Below are 18,820 nucleotides of genomic sequence, written 5' to 3'. Positions count from 1 at the left end.
CATCTAGTCCAACCCTTTCCTTTTTACAGATGAGGAAACTGAGATCTAGAGAAATCAAGTGACTACACAGAGTGACTACACAATATATGGCCAAGGCTGGATTTCAACTCAAGCCTTCTGACTCTAAATCCCTTGTTCTTTGCTTTGAACTACACTGCTATTACTAGTTATTGCATCATATAGTGTTAAATTCTCTTCCAAAACACAAAGTAAATTGACTTTAATTCACTTTAATTTTTAAATCAAGAATAGACATGTGCCAAAAATCCATTTTTTACAAATTGGGTCATACTTTTACTCCATCTGAGAACATTTCAGTTAAATTCTCCCACTGTGTGGTCCTAATGAGAAAAGCTTTTGGTACAGTTATCAATACCGTAACATTAAGGTTTGTAAAGCACTTTACATGTTATCTCTCTTAATTATTTGACATGGGGGATGGGGATGAGAATAGTGGGGTTCTGGATACCTTAGAAGAAGAGACAAGGGCACACAATGGGGATGCTTAGAGTAACCTTTACAACTTACAACTTGTTTGGGGCCAAGACACTCAGTTCAGCCTAGTTGCTGCTCTGTCCAAAAGCTGTCTTTGAAAATGGGGTCTGGTGAGATGCAAGGAGTCATTCTGTTCTTTACACAGCACTGTATTGCAAAGGGAGTCAAGTAGAGCTGAATGTATAGACAAAGATTGTGTAAACACAGCCGGAGGCAGTCATGCTGACCTGGGCAAATCATTTAACCTTCCCCAGCCTCAGTTTCCTTCTCTGTAAAGTGAGGTTAGACTAGCTGATTTCTGAGGTCCTCTCTAGCTCTTAGCTGTGTGACCTTGGACAAGTTACTTTGCCTCTAATTAAAAAGCATTTACTAAGTGCCTACTATGAGCTGGTCAGGAGGTTACCTGCTGGAGATGCAAAGAAAGGCAAAATCCTGTTACATGTCATATCTAGTCCCTGCCATCAAGAGGCTTACCGTCAAATGGGGGGGATGATTTGCAAATAATTAGGTGAAAACAGTTATAATTACTACAATAACATAATCCTGAATTATTACATATGCAACATAATTATATTATTATGATACAAAAAGTATGTACAATTATAATAATACAAAGATTATATTATCACATTAAATTGTCATATTATGTAATAGCTAGTACTTAAATAGAGCTTTAAGGTTTGCAATCATATTTTAATTATTATAATATATAATTCCTTATTATAATATAATGATATGACAATTATGTGTGGTCATAATTGACATAAAGATGATAATTATCATCTATTATATTGTCATATTATATTATATTATATTATAATAAGTAGTATTAACATAGTGTTTTAAGGTTTGCAAGGCACTTTACAAATATTACCTCATCTTATTCTTACAACAACTCTATTAATATCCACATTTTACAAATAAGGAACCTGAGGCAGACAGAGGTCAAGTGACTTGACCAGGGTCACATAGCTAAGTAAGTGCTTGAGGATGGATTTGAACTCAGGTCTTCCTGACTCTAGGTCCAGAGCTCTATCCTTTGTGCCACGTTACTATTTCTACTAGTTAACATTATACTCTCAAAGTATGATTGACCTCAATACCTCTGCAGAGAGAAGATAGTCCAGAATGCCATCTTTCATGTTGTTCAAGGCTTCATCACTTGGAACAAAGATGGTATATGGTCCACCAACACCATCCTCACCTAAGGCTTGGCCCACATTTGTTACCTGAATTTGACAAAGGAAGACTTATGGACTGTCAAGTTGAGACATGCATTTGTAAACATTCCCCAAGACTTAGTGAGAGATATGCAGAAACTTACCTCCAACAGGGACCTGAATCTGCTGTATCTTGGCTGTAGCATCGTCATTATGGTTTGCTTAGAGAAAAAAAAGACAAATGCATTATTTTACCACTTGGGTTTTGTTTTAAAATAATCAGTGAGGAGAAGGTGCTATGTATTAAGGTATTAGAGCTAATGGACATAAGATATGAGAAATATTTCAGTATTTTTGAGAAGTAGCTTCCAGATGGGTCATTCTATAGATGGAGGTAATTGAGTTGATGTTGACTAGCCATGCCCTTCTTGTGCAAGGCATGCTGGGTAAATTCCCAAGTGTCAGGCTAATGAAACAGGTTGCCACAAGTACCACTACAACTGGCAAGCCCTCTCCATCAGGGAAAAGTACAAAAATGTCAACTTTGTTCAATAAATATTGTTGAATATTATTCCACCATCTACACTAGAATTACCTGTTTGTGGTTTAGTCATTTTCAGTCATGCCTGACTCTTCATGACACCATCTGGGGATTTTTTTGGCAAAGGTACTGGAGTGGTTTGTCATTTCCTTCTCCAGATAATTTTCCATATGAGGAAACTGAGGCTTACTTGCCCAGGGTCACACAGCTAGTAAGTATCTGAGGTCAGATTTAAACCTAGGACTTCCTAATTCCAAGCCCAATTCTCTACCCTTTGTACCACCTAACTGCTCTTATACTACTATCACCTGGTAGAGCTGAACTCTGATACCAATCGTAGCTCCTAAGTTACTTGGGTCTCTTATAAGACTCCTACGGAGGCTATGAAAGATATTCAGTTTTGTAAGGAAGTCTTTGGTTTGTGTGTGATGCATGGATACCTTGAGAGAAGCACAGTGGAAAGGGGACTGGTTTATGGCAGAGACCCTGAGTTCAAGTCCCAACAAGGTCAATTACTACCCATATAACCTTGAGTAAATCACTGACCTCACTGGGATTCAGTTTTTTCAGCTATACAAAGAAAGAGTTGGGGTGTATAATCCTTAAGGACCCTAGTAATTCTAAACCTATTATCCTAGGTCTCTTGGTCTTAGAGATATCTGTGTGGTTCCCTAATGTCTACTGAATGAATTTGATTCAATAAGCATTGGTTACATGCCTACTGTGTGCCAGGTGCTGTATTAAGTTCTGGGGATAAGGTCATAAAAAATGAAGCAATCTTCGCTCTCAAGGAGCTTATAGTCTACCAAGAGTCAACAGAGGTCATGTAGACGATAAGATCAAAATAAATGCAAAATGATCCTTAGGGCAAGTGGAACGTCATGGATACTGATATTTGGAAGGTTTTTCCTAGCCTTGTGACTCCAATTTACCTTATTTCATACTTCTTAGGATTCAAGAATTTCAGAGAAGAAACTTTCAAGCCCTCTTAGGCTAGCTTGTCTATATCCCACCGTGTGTACCACACTCCAGCTAAACTGTATTCACTTGTCCCCTACATACATTCTATGTGGTACTGTCCTCCATTCACTCCCAGAATGCTCTTCTCTCCTTGTCTTTCTCTTTTGACAACCTACCCACCCCTCATGGAGGAGGTCATTCAAAAACATCTCCTCCTTGAAGCGTTCTCTGATTTTTCACAAACGGAAGAGATTTCTCTGTCATTTGAGTTGGTAGCACTTTAAACTGCTTTTATACACTTATTGTATTCTCTCATGTACTATATTTACCTGTCCGCATGCTTTATCTTTGAAAATGACAATTGGGGCTTAAGCATGTTTGTCAAATGAATGGATGGATAAATCCAATATTGCATGAAGTATGACCCTAAGATGAGGAGCAGCCTGCTAATAGTGGATAAAAAGCCAGCTATGGAGTCAGAAGAGCTGGGTTCAGGTCCCGCTTCTAGCACAGATGGGTGGCGTGACTTTGGGTGAGTCACTTACCTGTCCTAGTCAATTCGCTAAGACTATAACATTGAAGAAATGTTGGCAATGTTCATGGTTAAAAGGTGTAACTTCTCTAAGGATGCACTACACCAGTGAAATGACACATCTGGTCAACAAGAAACAATTATCAAGTAACCTCTTTCCCCCTTATTTTGTGCTTTTATATATAGATCCTGTTCTTCAGGGCAATAAAAAAGAGCATCATGGGATCGGAGATTTAGAGCTGGGAGAGATCCTGGAGATCAGAAAGTCTGACTTTCTTATTTTAAAAGGGAGAAAACTGAGGCAGAGATCAAGTGACTTATACAATGTCACATACTAGGTATCAAGGCAGGATTTGAACCCAGGGTTCTTGACTCTAACCTCTGTGCTCTCCTCACTGTACCATCAAAATGCCTAAGTTAATATCTCTTGAAACTCTGATTTCTCACCTCTGTGCTGCCTTCAAAGACAGGTGCCATCTTGTCCATGGCCTTATCAATGATGTGCAAGAGCCCATTGGAGGCGATTATATCCCCTCGTACGATCTTCCCTTTCTTTTTTCCTCCACTGAGTTTGAGCCTAAGTTGATCGTCCTAAAGAAGTAAAAGGAATGGTTGTTAACAGTGTAGTGTAATGGAAAAAACTATGAATCGAGAGTTAGAGGACCTAGGTTCTAGGCTCGACTTCATTCTTCATTAACTATCTGGCCTTGGATGGCTGGGCATTTGAATGTTATAAAGTGTTATAGAAATATAAGATAATCATATAGCATTAGTCCTTATTTGCCTATGTATTTGTGAGGAAACAGTCATATTTTGGAGGTGATGGGTAGAACCTTCATGGGAATAATGACAGTTGAAAAATCATTGAATTTCCTTTAAATAATGCTGGCCAGGAGAGATGGAGCAGGCAAAAATGGCCCTTTGTGAAGGAGGGAGTCTTAGGTGTTTTTTTTTTTTTTTAAGAGCATTAGGAAAGATGGAAGGTTAAGTCAGAGGGGATAGATAAACTCTAGCAATCTAAAACAAACACAGCCTATTTCCTTTTCCTTAAAAGGAATGCTGATCTTGCTTTGTACCCTTCCCACCAGGAAACAGGTTTTATGCTCAATTTTTTTCCTGTTCCAAACTGAATGATTGCTGCCTTTGGCAACACACACACACACACACACACACACACACACACACACACACACACACTCCTCTCTCTCTCTCTCTCTCTCTCTCTCTCTCTCTCTCTCTCTCTCTCTCTCTCATACCCCCACGTAACAACCTGGGTTCTCCCTCTCGGTAGATGACCTTTCTGAATTGCTGCAGCCTAGTCAGGTACTGAGCATTGCTAAACTTAGCTGGGTTAGACCTCAGCGAACAGGTAAGAAGGCTACCTAGGACTCATGTCTGTTTCAAGTAGGAAAACTAAAAATAATATCATATATTTCTGTAGCATTTAAAGGTCTATACAAAGACTAATATGTATTTTATTTACAGTCCTATGAAATGGGTGCTATTATTATCTGCCTTTTACAAACAAGAAAGCTAAGGCTGATGGAGTTTAAGTGACTTGCCCAGGATCACACATTGCCAAAACTAAGGAAAGGATATTCTTTGTAACCATTCTTGCTTTTTTTAAAATGATAAAGTGATAAATGGTAGATGAGGGAAAGTTATTTGAGAATTATTCTCCATATTCTCATCCCAAGTCTCTATCTGATTTAGGGTTAGAAAGTCCCTTCTTGCTTCTGCCAATTCTTGATTGTCAACCTTTATCTCTTCTGCAACCATTTAAGGGATTTCTGCTGAAGAAACCATAAAAAGCTGTGTGGGTCTGAGATATCGTGCTTTTCCCTCCACCCCACAAAGATCCCTTGAGTCTCCCATGCAAATAAATATGTGGGAGAAGGCAAACATAACAAAGTTATGTGAGTCTACTGAGAAGCCTTTTCTTAATGTACTTCATTTCACCATAGAAATGGCCACCAAAAAAACCACTCAGGCTTTGCTGTCTTATTTTGTCCCACAAGTGAAAATAAGAGACTTTAAGTCTGAATTAAAATTCAGGACTTAAAAATACGAATGAGAAACATCAGGTTCTCTTACCTTGTCTCCACTGAGTATTTCCCCCGACTTCCCAGTCAAGGTATAAAAGGTGTCTGTGCTGTTCAGGGCTTCAGTGTCTACCTGGCCAGCAATGATGTGGAGTTTCACAAAGTACTGAGCATTGTTTTTATCCATCAACAGCTCCTTGACCTAAGAAAAATAGAGACGGTTTCTCATCTTCTTTGTTACCAAACAGAACCTTCACACGGCAATTGGGCAGAGCCAAGGGCTCCCAGTGGATGTTTGTATTTGTACAATTCATTCAGGCAATAATTGTTTATTAAATATTATCTATGTGTTGGACACTTTCCTGAGAGTGATGGGAGGAACAGGGAGAGAGAGAGAGGAAGATAAAAACAAGAGTTCTTGTCCTTAAGGGGACCAGTGCAGTTCTGTGGAAGGAGGTCTGGCTCTGGCGTCACAGGGTCTGGGTTCAAATTCTCCTTATGATATTGACTATCAGTATGATCTTGGGCAAGTCACTTACCCTCTGGGCTTCAGTTTCTTCACCAGTAAAAGGGGGTTAGAGTAGATGACCTCTGAAGTCCCTTTCAGCTCTAGATCTATGAGAAACTAGATCCTAAGTACAGACCATGACCCTGAGCCATTGTCACGCAGAAGTTAGAAAGCCTAAATCAGGTCACGAAGATCTGGTTTCCAGTCTGAATTTTGACATACAGAAGTGGCTGCCAACTAAGTTTTGTGTGATGGGTGAATCATTGATCTTGAGAGAACAAATGAGATAATATTCATAAAGCACATTGTACGGTGTCTGGCACCTTTCCCCACTAGTGGAAACACTTAGACATTTTGTTTTATGAATTCAGATGTCAGGTCTTCCAATACACACTATTACTTTACTTCCTGGTGGCTGTCTCCTCACCAATTGCCTTACCACTTGGACCAGAGACCATTCTCTGGAATTTTTACCTCTGGAGCACCCATCCTCGGACTCTGCTGTCCTGATTGGTCAATGTCTCATGGCCCATGGCATTTACACCACCCTTGTTTCCCACCCTCTCTGTTTTCCTTCCCTGAATCTGTAATCAAATCAATTGATTATCAAGTTGAAATCAATTGTAATCAAATCTAATCCAAACAACCACCATTGTTTCCCCAAAAGTTCTACCATTCTGGCTCTGCTCATTGTTCCTCGAAATTCTCAAACCTCTATGTCCATCCTGAGTCTTCATTTCCCATATGCATTGCCTCTCCCATCAGAATGTAAGTACCTTGAGGGTAAGGATAATCCATAATTTTGTGTTTGTATCCCCAGTGCTTAGAACATAGTACTTGGCAAATAGGGCATGCTTAATAAATGCTTTTGTATCAATTCCTACCTGTTCAACCTGGGGCAAGTCCATATCACTGGGTCTTAGTTGCCTAATGAAGGTGTTAGATAAGGGGAGCCCTCAGCTACCTTTCAGCTTGACCTCTACAAATCTGTGATCTCCTGTCATCTCATAAATCACATACACTTAGAACTTAATTAAGGCCGTACCAATCATCACTGCTGAAATCTCCATTGTGTCTGTAGCACCAGAAACGGTCCTTGGGATCTTGAATGAGGAATGGTTTTATCACCCCCAGAATCAGCATTAGTAGCACTATCGCCACCATCACCACCATTGCCACCATCACTACTGTCACCATCACCAATATTCCCACCATTACTATTATGACTATTATGACCACCATCACCAATATTCTCACCATCACTACTATCACCATCACCAGTTTTCCCACCATCACTACTATCATCACCATCACCATCACCAATATTCCTACCATCACTACTATCACCATCACCAATATTCCCACCATCACTACCATCACCATCACCAATATTCCCACCATTACTATTATGACTATTATGACCACCATCACCAATATTCTCACCATCACTACTATCACCATCACCAATATTCCCACTATCACTACTATCACCATCACCAATATTCTCATCATCACTACTATCACCATCACCAATATTCCCACCATCACTAATATTCCCACCATCACTACTATTACCATCACCAATATTCCCACCATCACTACTATCACCATCACCAGTATTCCCACCATTGCCTCCATCACTACTATCACCACCACCAATATTCCCACCATCACCACCATTGCTACCATTACTATCATCATCACTAATATTCCCATCATTGCCGCCATCGTCACCCCTGTCACCATCACTACCATCACCACCACCACTATCACCATCACCTATATTCCCACCATTGCCACCATCACTACTATCACCACCATTATTGCCACCATCACTACTATCACCACCATCACCAATATCACCAATACTGCCACCATTGCCACCACGATGTCTGCTACTGAGCACTTTGGTAGATAGATGCAGTAATCTTTAGTGACCTAAATTTCCCCACCTTCCCCATTCCATGCATATTTACCCCCACAACTACTTACATTTGTCCCTTTTAATCCCTTGTTTGTTGGTACGAGCACAGTGAAAGGTCCCAGGTTGCTGAGAGGCCAGGCATAGGCTTTGTCTTGGGAAAAAAAACAGAACAAGACAGAACACATAAAGCAAATGTGATGGTGTGTGTCAGCCCTGGGGGCTGGGTGGTTTCAGCCTTTGGAATGATGGGTCTCTGTGTTATCTGGGCCCCTTGGTTGGAGACTGGAGTCTGCTTCTGTGCTGGTTTTTCTTTTGATAATAATCTCTGAGCCCCAGGTGTAGCTCCAAAGGCATCTTTAACTCCAACAATGTGACAATGGAATGTTGGAACTTGTGAATATTCTTTCATCCTGGTATACCAAGCTAGCCCATGGGAGGAAGCAGCATAGTTGATACTGGCTGGCACAGAGTAGGTGCTTAACACATGCTTGTTGACTGATCAGCACAGTGGAAAAGGTACAGAATTTGGATCCAGGTGGGCTACTTTTGAATCTTGGCCATCACTTTTGTCATCTCGGGGAAGCTATCTCCCTCGTATGAGGTTTAGTTTCCTCATTTGTAAAATGAGATTAAACTAGATGACTAGTGCCTGGCACTTAGTATGCACTTAATAAATGCTTTGAGACTTGACCACGAAGTTCCTTCCTGCTCTAAAGCAATAAGCCACTGGTATATGGAATGAGATTGCTACCATTGTCATTGATTTTTCTGAGTTGGAAGCCTTATGAGAGGTCATAGAATCATAGATTTGAACCTTGAGAGACCTTGGAGGTCATCAAATCAATGCCCTTTCATTTCACAGTTGAGGAACTTGAGGCAGACAAAGGTTAAGTGACTTGCCCAGGGCCACACAACTAATATTTGTGACTGGATTTGAACTTGGGTCTTCCTGAGAAGTTGTTTTGTCTTTTTTTGAGGCTCTCTTGTTTCCTTACCTGTAAAATAAAGGCATTGAACTTGATAGCCTTTAAGGCTCCTTCCAACTCTAAATCTCTGATGCTATGATATATATTTTTTGTCTAGAGGAATTGTGTGAGGCTGGGGATAACAAAGGTCTTGAAAGTGTCCTGGTCTGTCCCCACTGAATAACCCAGTGCATCCCTGACTGAAATGGAGCCCAATGCACTAAAGAGAGCCCTAAAGACACCTGGTAAATATCAAAGAACTGAAGAGGAACATGCTTGCTAAGTAGCTGGTTTCCCTGTCTTCTTGACCTGCTTTATTCCCAGGAAAACATTTTGGTGAACTAGGGAATCTCAGGTACTGCTGCATTTACAGTTGGCAGGTACACAGGATTCCAAAGTGTGTACAGAGCTTGACAGCCATCACATCCAATCCTCCCAATAACCTTGTGAGGTAGACACTATGGATATTATTATCCTCATTTTACAGATGGGGAAACTGAGGGTCAGAGATTATAAGTGATTTGCCCGAGGTCACCCAGTTAGTATCAGAAAGAGAATTTGAACCAAGCTCCAATTTTAGTACTCTTTATGCCATGTCGTGGTGCCCCAGTGACACCCAGTCTTAGGATTCTATACTTAGGAAGGTTCCACATAAACCTGTTGTGCTTAGACTCCAGTGAATATATCTGCTCATCCTTATTTGCCCCCACATAGGCAGATATATCAGACTGAACTGAGGGTGAGCATGTAATCTGTCCTGTGCTGAGGATTGAAGGTTCTCAGGTGTACTGCAGGCATTGGGAATCTACTCATTTATGACAAGCCTAGGATACCGTAACAGACTTCCTTTGTAGAAGCTTACTCCTCCCTCAGATGGTCATGGCAAGTTTACTTAGAACCTGCTCTTTCTTCACTCCCTCCCAGAAGTACAGGACTCACAGCCATCTCTCCAAAGAATAAGTGATTCTCTAGCCACGATTCTTAACTTCTGCCATATTTTTCCTCCTCCTTCTATCCCAACCTGGCTTGAACCCAGGCTACATATAGCCTTGACTTTGCGGCTACGCAGGGTCTGGTACAAATCGGTGGACTGACCTCTCTGTAGGAATCTGCATACTTAACTGCATACCCAGGAGTGAAATGAATGAGGTCAGTTTTCCTTGCCACTGTCCTCTGGGTTCCGTGTTGAGGTTTTGCAGCCGTTCCATAATGTTCCCATAGCACATGGATCCATCTCCCACATAGCCTTTCTGGCAAGTACATCTGTGCAGAAGGGGAAAATGGGAGGGAATGACAATTTCAGAAGCAAGGAGGGACCCCAGAGATCATCTGGCCCAACCCATGACTGACCAGGCATCTCCTTCACAAACATCTCTGACCAGTGGCCATTCATCCAGCTTCTCTCTGGATGGCAAGACAAAACAAGATCCTGAGCAGGATTCTACTTTGTACATCTCTGATTATTAGGATTTTTTTCTGATGGGAAATCTAAATTTGCCTCTGGACCTTCTGCTAAGGGATAGAGCCTTAGAGGTCACTGGGGGCCTTGTCCTTAGAGGCAATGGGTAAAGCACTGGACTTGGATTCAGAAAGATCTCAATCAACCAAAAAGCATGTCTAAAGTGCCTACTATATGCCAGGTGCTGTGGATATAAATTTTTGTGGTTGTTCAGTCATTTTCAATTGTGACCCCATTTAGGGCTTTCTTGGAAAAGATTCTGGAGTGGTTTGCTATATCCTTGTCCAATTCATTTTTTTGATGAGGAAACTGAGGCAAACAGCGTAAAGTGACTTGCCCAGGATCACAGCTAGTAAGTGTCTGAGACCAGATTTAACTCAGGAAGATCAGTCTTCCTGACTCCAGGTCCTGGGCTCTATCCACTGAACAGCCTAGTGGCTCCAGAATTACAAATGGAAAGAATAAAACAATCCCTATTTGCAAAGGACTTGTTTGACTCACTTGACCAATACTTAATGGCTTTATGACTATGGACAAACAAGTGTTCCTCAGTTTCTTCATCTATAAAATGGGGATGATAATACCATCTAAGTTTCTTATAAAGGTCACCATTATTTTTATTTGTGGGGAATGTCCAAAAATGACCCCCTGTTCTCCAAATCCCTCTCCCATCAGTTCCGCCTTTAGCAAAATTCTAAAGAAGGTGATATTTATCTTTGAAGCCCCTACTCTCTCTAGTTCAAGCTTTTTATTTTTTCCAGTGGCTTTTACCTTCTATCCTCTCACCCCTATTAAAATCTATTCTCCAGAAAAAATTTCAAGCTTATTACCACCCAGGAATTAATGACTGACAGCCTCTTACAATTGTTAATATTTAAACAGACATCAAACCTTTAACTAAAGGAAGGAAGCTCTAATGATGCAATCTTGGACATCATGCAGCACGTTGGGGGACCTTGTAGAAAGCAGGACTTTTTCTGTGATGCATTAGAATTAGGTACCATAGAAGTGGCCCTTTACCTCCTCTACTTAAAAAAAAAAAACTAGTATCATTATTTTTATTGCATTGGCACAGCCTAACCATGAACAATCAATATTTCTCCAATTATTTGGGTCTGACTTTTTTCTGTGAAGCATTACTCTATCTACTTGTAAAACTGTCTTAGTTACTGCACCATGGTGCTGCCAATTTCTCCTTGAATCTTGCCCTCGCTCACCTAGTAAAGTCTTGCCTTTGGTTTAAACAATATTTCAAGAAAGCAACTGTTAAAACACAAGCCTGTGACCCTGACGGGGAAAATATTTTAACTGACATATTGTCACCTGCTTCAACCTACTTTCGCATGAGCACATATGATATGATCAAATTAGCTGGCAGTAGATACATAGATGGGTGGGGGATAAGGAAAAAAAGGCTAGACAGTTGTGAGAAACCCGGGAGTGGGGTGGATTCTGAAAACTTGCAGAAATCGTGAGATGTTGGGTAGTAAATACTCAGCATAGTCAGGGAGAGAGTACATCAAGAAACCAACGAGGGTCATGGAAGACAAGCTGACTTCTTCATGCTTCTCTCTGGTTGTCCTGATCATCAAGTCATCACATAAAGTTTTTCCTACCAATAGTTTTGGTTTTTTCGCACACAGAAAGGTTTTGCACTCATATTCAATTTTCAGGAAGTTCAACTGATGTTTATATACTCCCCCGGTCTTGTTTTGTACTGCAGACATCTAATATTTCACTAATAAGGAAACAACTATATACGTTATGGAGTCCCGGCTTGCAATCTTCCCATACACACGTTTCCTCCCTGGCAGCTGTTTCCTCCTGCTACCATTTCGTTTAACCCTATGTGGGCAGCATGTGCCAATATCCCACAATGTTCTAGTACTTAAGGCAAACAACGCCAGTGTTGATTGTCTGGCTGGTTAATTCACTTAATCCACAGATTTACTAGGTAAAAAGGCACTGGGACGGGGGGGGAGGGCAGCATGATGACTAGAAAGGTATGGGGCAATGAGATGATATATGATTTGCTGAAAGAATCAAGGGTCAATGAGCTAAAAGTAATCTCAGCAATCTCTTTATGTCACAAATAAGGAAACTGAGGCTTTAGCAAGAGATATGACTTACTTGGTCATTGATTCATAGATTTAGAACTAAAGGGAACTTAAGAGTCATCTTGTCTAATCCCTTTATTTTACAAATGAGGAAACTGAGGCTCCTAAAGGTTAAATGATTTGGCCATAACCCTACAGCTGGTGTTACGAGGGATAGAGAGCTAGGTGTAGAATCATGAAGACCTGAGTTCAAATCCAGCTTATGATACTAGCTGTGTGACTCTGGGCAAGTCACTTAACTTCTGGCTGCCTCAGTTTTCTCATCTGTAAAATGGGCAGAATAACAGACCCTACCTCCCTAGGTTGTGAAGATTACATGAAATAACAATTGTAAAATGCTGAGCACAACGCCTGGCCCATGGTAAGGGCTATATGAATATTACCGTCATCATCATTATTATTAACATAAGATTATAGATGTAAAGCTGGAAGACATAGTAGAGGTCTAATCAAATTCTTTCATTTTACAGAGAGGGAAACTGAGATGCAAGGGCACTGAGGGAACTGTCCAAGGTCACAAAGGTGGTTATGTAGTGGGATTTCAACCTAAGCCCATTGACTCCAGAGCCAGCAGAAGGGCAAAAGCATTTATTAAGCACTTATATTGCACTAGGGACTGAGGAGGCAAAGATAAACACAGTGTGATCTAGTAGAATGCTAGGGTTGAAGGTCAGATTCCACCTGACTCTCCCTGGCTGTGTGACTGAGGACAATTGATTTACCTCTCTGAACCTCAGGATTCTTTTTTTTTTTTTTCTTTTTTTAGATGTAAGATGGAGATCATAATATCTGTATTATTTGCCTCAGAAGTTTGTCCTGAGGCTTCAGGGGAGATTATGGAAACTTGGAAAACATTATAGAAATGCCAGTCATTATCAGGCTGGAATGAGGAAGCGAGGGCTGGGATGTGGGAATTCTCTTCAAGGTTTGAAGGACTTTCACGAGCAGGGAGATCAGACTTGTTTTCGTAGGTTGCAGGGTGAAGGGTAGAAGCTTCCTGATCCCTCTAGTTTTGCACATTATAACATGCACATTTATCTGTTTACATTTTGACTTCCTCCCTCCCTCACTAAGATAGAAGCTCTTTGAGGGAACTATTATTTTTTGTATTCTCAATGTCTAGACATAGTGCAGTAAAATGGGACATTAATATAACAAGTGTTTAATAAATGTTTGTTGGATTAAATTGAATTCAACTTGCTAGGGAACAGGGAAGCAGCAGAGAGAGGCAGTTTGGGGCTTGATTCAAGGAGAAACTTCCTGCCCATTACAGCTTTCCCAAAAGCTTTGGGGGAGGGCTCTTAACTGGGGGCCTGCCAGTAATGGCAGAATGGCCCCTTTCCCAGTGCATGGTGAAACAGATGCTAGGTCAGGGAGAGGCTGTGTGGGGTGGACGGAGAGTCTTTTAAATAAGCCCTATACACTGAGAGATGGACAGACATGCTGAGAGAAATGGATAGACACTCACAGACCAAGAGAGACAGTCAGACACACGTACACAGACAGACACTCCCCAGAGAAACACATAAAAAGACAGAGATACACAGACTGAGAGATCCATACACAAAGAGATAGAGATATACACAGACCAAGAGATACCCCATGGTATAATGGACAGAGGGCTGTACTTGTACTCAGCAAGATCTGAGGTCAAATCCTTATTCACACCTTAGATAAGTCACTTAATTTCTTTGGGCCTCAGTTTCCTTGGCCGTAAATCTATGCTCTCATGATAAAATGATGAAAGAGTTAGGGTTTCTGACTCCAAGGAGATTCAATTCCTAGTGCTAATGACTTCTATTCCATGTCTATGAGAGGAAGAGTCGTGTCCTGCAGAGAGGAGTGAATGCTGAGGCCATAGGGTCTGAGGTTAAGTACTGCCCCTGACTTGCTAGCTGTGTGACCCAGGAGACGTTTACTGAAACTCTCAGTGATCCAGACAGTTCTCCAAGACTGTTTCAGAGAAAGTGTTGACTTTTTCATTGACAGAGGGAAAGTTCCTTACCTGGGTATTATCTCTTCCCATGAAATCATGGGTCCTCTGTGTGTCCCAGAGTTACCATGATCTGCCCTCAGGGAAAGGATGAAGGAAGATGAAGGAAAAGACTTACTCTGTTTGGCCAGGAGCCCTCATGGTGCAGTTGGCGTTTTTGTGACATGGATTGCTGGATTCACAGAGGTCCATCATGCTGCAGCCCAGGCCTGGGACAAAATTCTGGTAATGATCTTTACACTCACAGTGGGACTTGAATAGAAAATGAAGGGAGGAAAAAAAAAAGAACCCAGTGAAATCTGAGAAACTGAGGAATTTTTCCCCCCCACAATGATCGCACCAAGGTTTACCTAGTTCTTAGCTTTCTCTAAGTCTCTAGCTACCTTCAAAGTTCAACTGAAATACTTCCTTAGTCTACAATGACTCTTTCTTGATCTTATGATAATAATGATAGTTAGTATTTGAACAGCACCTACTATGTGTCAGCCTCTGTGCTGAGTACCTTACAAATATTATCTCAACTGCTAGTATCCTTCTTACAAAATTGCCTTATTTTGTGTGTATCTACTGTTTCTTCCTGTAGAATATAATCTTCCTGAGGTCAGGAACTGCTTTATTTTTTTCTCTCTCCCTTCCTTCCTTCCATTTCCAGCACCTCACATGTAGAAATGTAACAAATGTTTTCTTAACTAATATTGCTCTACCACCACGAGAGAACTTAAGGTATCATAGAATTACCACGTTTTAGAGTTGGAAGGTAAACAGTGTGGCAATAATGTATAGGGCACATGTGGCCTTCTAGGTCCTTGAGTGTGGCCTTTTGACTGAGTCCAAGTTTTACAGAACAAATCCTTTTATTAAGGGAATTTGTTCTGTGAAGTTTGGATTTGGTCAAAGGGCCACACTTGAGGATCTAGAGAATCACATGTGGCCTCAAGGCCATAGGTTCCCCACACCTGGCATCAGAGGGCTGGTCTTGAATATAGGAAGAAGTCCCAGATTTGACACAGATTTGCTGTGGGACCTTGGGTAAGTCACTTGACCTCGGTGCTCCACTCAACTCTCCAATATTCTAAGTTGAAGAGAAGGTGCTGACCTGTATTGGTAGAGAAGTTTCCTCACTTATACCAGTGAAATCTCTGGTTCAGTACCTATCCCAATCCCAGAGTTCAAAAAGACCTTAGCTACCTAGTTTATCCTGTACTGGAAAAGATCTGAATAAAATCCCTGCTACAAGGAGTGGTCATCTAAACGTTTGTTTGAAGTCATCCAGTGAGGAGAAACTCCCTATTTCCTAAGGCAGTCTATCTCACTTTGGGCAGCAGGAATTATTTGTTTTTCCTAAATTGGACTCTCTGCAGCTGCCACTAGTCGTGACTTATTCCTGAATCTGGGGCCAAGCAGGACATGGCTAATTATTCTGCCACAAAATAACACTTCAAATACTCGAAGAATGAAGAGTTATAGCAGGCTGTCTCCCACCACCCCTTCTCCATTAGAATAGAAAGCCATTGCTTTTTTATTTTTCCTTCCACTTAAAAAAAATCCTATCTTCAGTGTTTAGCATTAATAGTTTCTGACTTTCTTAGTCTGATCTTTATATCTGAGATAGCTCATGATTCAGAGAAACCAGTTCAAATTTCTTTTCTGATACCAACTGCCTTTGTTACCTAGGATGCTATGATCTCTATAATGCCACTTGTTACCTATGTGACCTTGGACAAGTCACTGAACCTCTCTGTGCCTCAGCATCCTCATTTGTAAAATGAGGGGTTTGCCTCTGAGGCTCCTTGGACAAGTTATTGGACTTCCCTGGATCTCAGTTACCTCATTCATAAGAGGGAGGAGGAAGGCTCTAGGTCCCTGTGGCTCTCTATCTTTGATCATGAAACATCACAGGCTTCATGCCACTTGCTTACAAACTTTTGAGTCCAACCCGCTAGGCAGAGAGTGAAGGTCACGTATAAAATTAACTCTAAACCTATGATCCTGAGAATAGGTAAGGTCAGCTCCTTCTTTAAAATGAGCCGATTGGCATGGATGCTATCCAAGGACCTTTCCAGCTGACATTCTATGATTCTATAAATTGAAATTTTCCTTATCACCATGATTTTGCCATTTGGAACCGGTCCCCTCCAAAGAAGCATCCTTCCCATGTTCTCAACTGCTCACATTTCCAGGGCTATCGTATTGGCACACTGTAGACTGAGCAGGACAGCCTCCAAAGTCTTCTTGGCAAGGATCTACAGGCACACACACTTGTCCATCCCCTTTGTAACCATCTCGGCAGGTACATCGATGTCGATTCGGTCCCAGATAAGTACAATGGGCATTATCATCACAGACCTTTTGTAAACATGGGTTGATAGCTTGAGAATCAAGGACAAAAACAAAGGATAGACCGGTGAGATCTGGCTGTGAGCCAAGGAATTTGAATTGTCAGGAATGGTAGATGAACATCAGTAGGCCCAGGAGGCAGGTCTCTTAGTAAACAGCTTTTTCACGAAAGCAAAGTAATGCCACTGACAAATACATTTCTGGCTTCTTGCACAAATTGCTGTATAGCCATCAACTCAGCAGGTCTCATTAGAGTTACTTACGCTCACAGTGCCGACCATCTCCTTGGTAATTGGGAAGGCATTTGCATTCCAATATGGACTCATCTATGCTGGAAGGAGAACATCTGGAATTTTCTGGGCATAACAAAGCATCACACTCTGGAATTGCTAAAAATAAATAAAGACAGACAGTTCAAGGATAGTTAGGATATCAAGGATAGTCAATTCAGTTAGGATAAAGGATTTAGAACTAGAAAGTGACCTCAGATCCCACCTAGCATGACCCATACATAAAGAATTCTCTCTCTAACATATATGATGAGATTGGTGTGGCTACTTTTATCCTTTCTATGATACACTTGGGGGTATCATAGAAAGGTCAGAGGGTCTGGGTTCAAATTCTAACAATGATTGTATGACTTTATGTAAGTCATTTTGCCTCAGGTACTTCTAGAAAATGAAAAGGTTGGATGAGATAGCCTGTAAAGTTCCCATGAGCTCTAGCTCTATGATCCTATGTGATTGTGTCTCTGGATAAGACATTTAAGCTTTCTGTTCCTCAGGCATCTCTTTAGGACTAAAGATATAGGGCTGGGAGGGTCCAACTTATGATTTTGGAGACTTAGGGAGGTCAAGGGGCAGTACCTGAATCCTACTCTGCCACTTACTGTGTGTCCCTGGGCAAATCATTTCCCCTTGGTTTCCTCTTCTGTAAAATGGGAATGATACTGATACTGCTGTACCTAGCACACAGAATTTTTGTAAGGAAAATGGTTTGTAAATGATACAACCCTACTGAAATGTGAGTTATTACCATGGGAAAAATGAAGTCTATAAAAGTAAAGTTAGACTTATCCAGGGTCACCCATCTAGTGACACAAGTAGGGTAAATCACTTTGTCTTCAGTAATACTAACAGCTAACATTTATATAGCACTCATGTGCTAGGCACTGATTTACAAATATGCCACTTGATCTTCACAACAACCTTGCAAGTTAGGGTACTATTATTATTTTCATTTTACAGATGAGGAAACTGAGGTAAACAGAAATTAAGTGACTTGTGCCCAGGGTCATATAGCTTGTAAGTGGGTGAGGCTGGATTTGAGCTCAGGTCTTCCTGACTCCAGCCCCAGGGCTTTTTCCATTCACCTGCCTCCCTAATTCCCTGGCTGCCAGGGGACTAGATGGCCTTGGAGGGTCTTTCCAATTTTAGATTTTATGACCTATGATTCCTTTCTTTCTCAGCTGCCCTGCAAGGGTGGAGGAAGTCTCCTGCTCCAGTGGCAAGCCCTGAACCATTTTGCCCCCTTCCCCAGCTTCCTAATCTCTTGACAATCAGTTAAGGGTAAGGATCATGCCTGATCCTTGTGGGCAGTCCCATCACCCCCAGCCCGTGGGGGCTTCACTGGAGGCCACATCCACACTTACGCTCATCACAACTGGGGCCTGAATAGGCAGAGTAGCACAAGCACGCTCCATCCCCGTTCAGTCCATTGTTGCAAACGCCGTGGACACAGCTGCACACTGAAGAGAGAAGCAAACATGCAACACGTCTATGGCCCTT

The 18,820-nt window shown here is 41.4% G+C and overlaps 1 protein-coding gene across 3 annotated transcripts in view; it reads right to left on the bottom strand.

The window, feature by feature from the left end:
* The window catches only part of STAB2 (stabilin 2), a 162,866-nt gene that overhangs the window by 127,876 nt on the left and 16,170 nt on the right, over positions 1–18,820 (bottom strand). For all 3 annotated transcript variants that reach the window (XM_072655757.1, XM_072655758.1, XM_072655759.1), the window contains 10 exons: positions 18,685–18,780; positions 17,297–17,422; positions 16,869–17,065; positions 14,815–14,948; positions 10,257–10,390; positions 8,231–8,313; positions 5,783–5,932; positions 4,136–4,279; positions 1,820–1,876; positions 1,599–1,724 (listed from right to left, as the gene is read on the bottom strand). In XM_072655757.1, coding sequence (XP_072511858.1) covers positions 1,599–1,724; positions 1,820–1,876; positions 4,136–4,279; positions 5,783–5,932; positions 8,231–8,313; positions 10,257–10,390; positions 14,815–14,948; positions 16,869–17,065; positions 17,297–17,422; positions 18,685–18,780 — 1,247 coding nt within the window. The remainder of the gene's footprint in view (positions 1–1,598; positions 1,725–1,819; positions 1,877–4,135; positions 4,280–5,782; positions 5,933–8,230; positions 8,314–10,256; positions 10,391–14,814; positions 14,949–16,868; positions 17,066–17,296; positions 17,423–18,684; positions 18,781–18,820) is intronic.

Source organism: Notamacropus eugenii, chromosome 3 (genome assembly GCF_028372415.1).
Source record: "Notamacropus eugenii isolate mMacEug1 chromosome 3, mMacEug1.pri_v2, whole genome shotgun sequence".
NCBI classification, from domain to species: Eukaryota; Metazoa; Chordata; class Mammalia; order Diprotodontia; family Macropodidae; genus Notamacropus; species Notamacropus eugenii.
The sequence above is the reverse complement of the archived record's forward strand: the minus strand, read 5'-3'. Positions and strand labels throughout refer to the sequence as shown.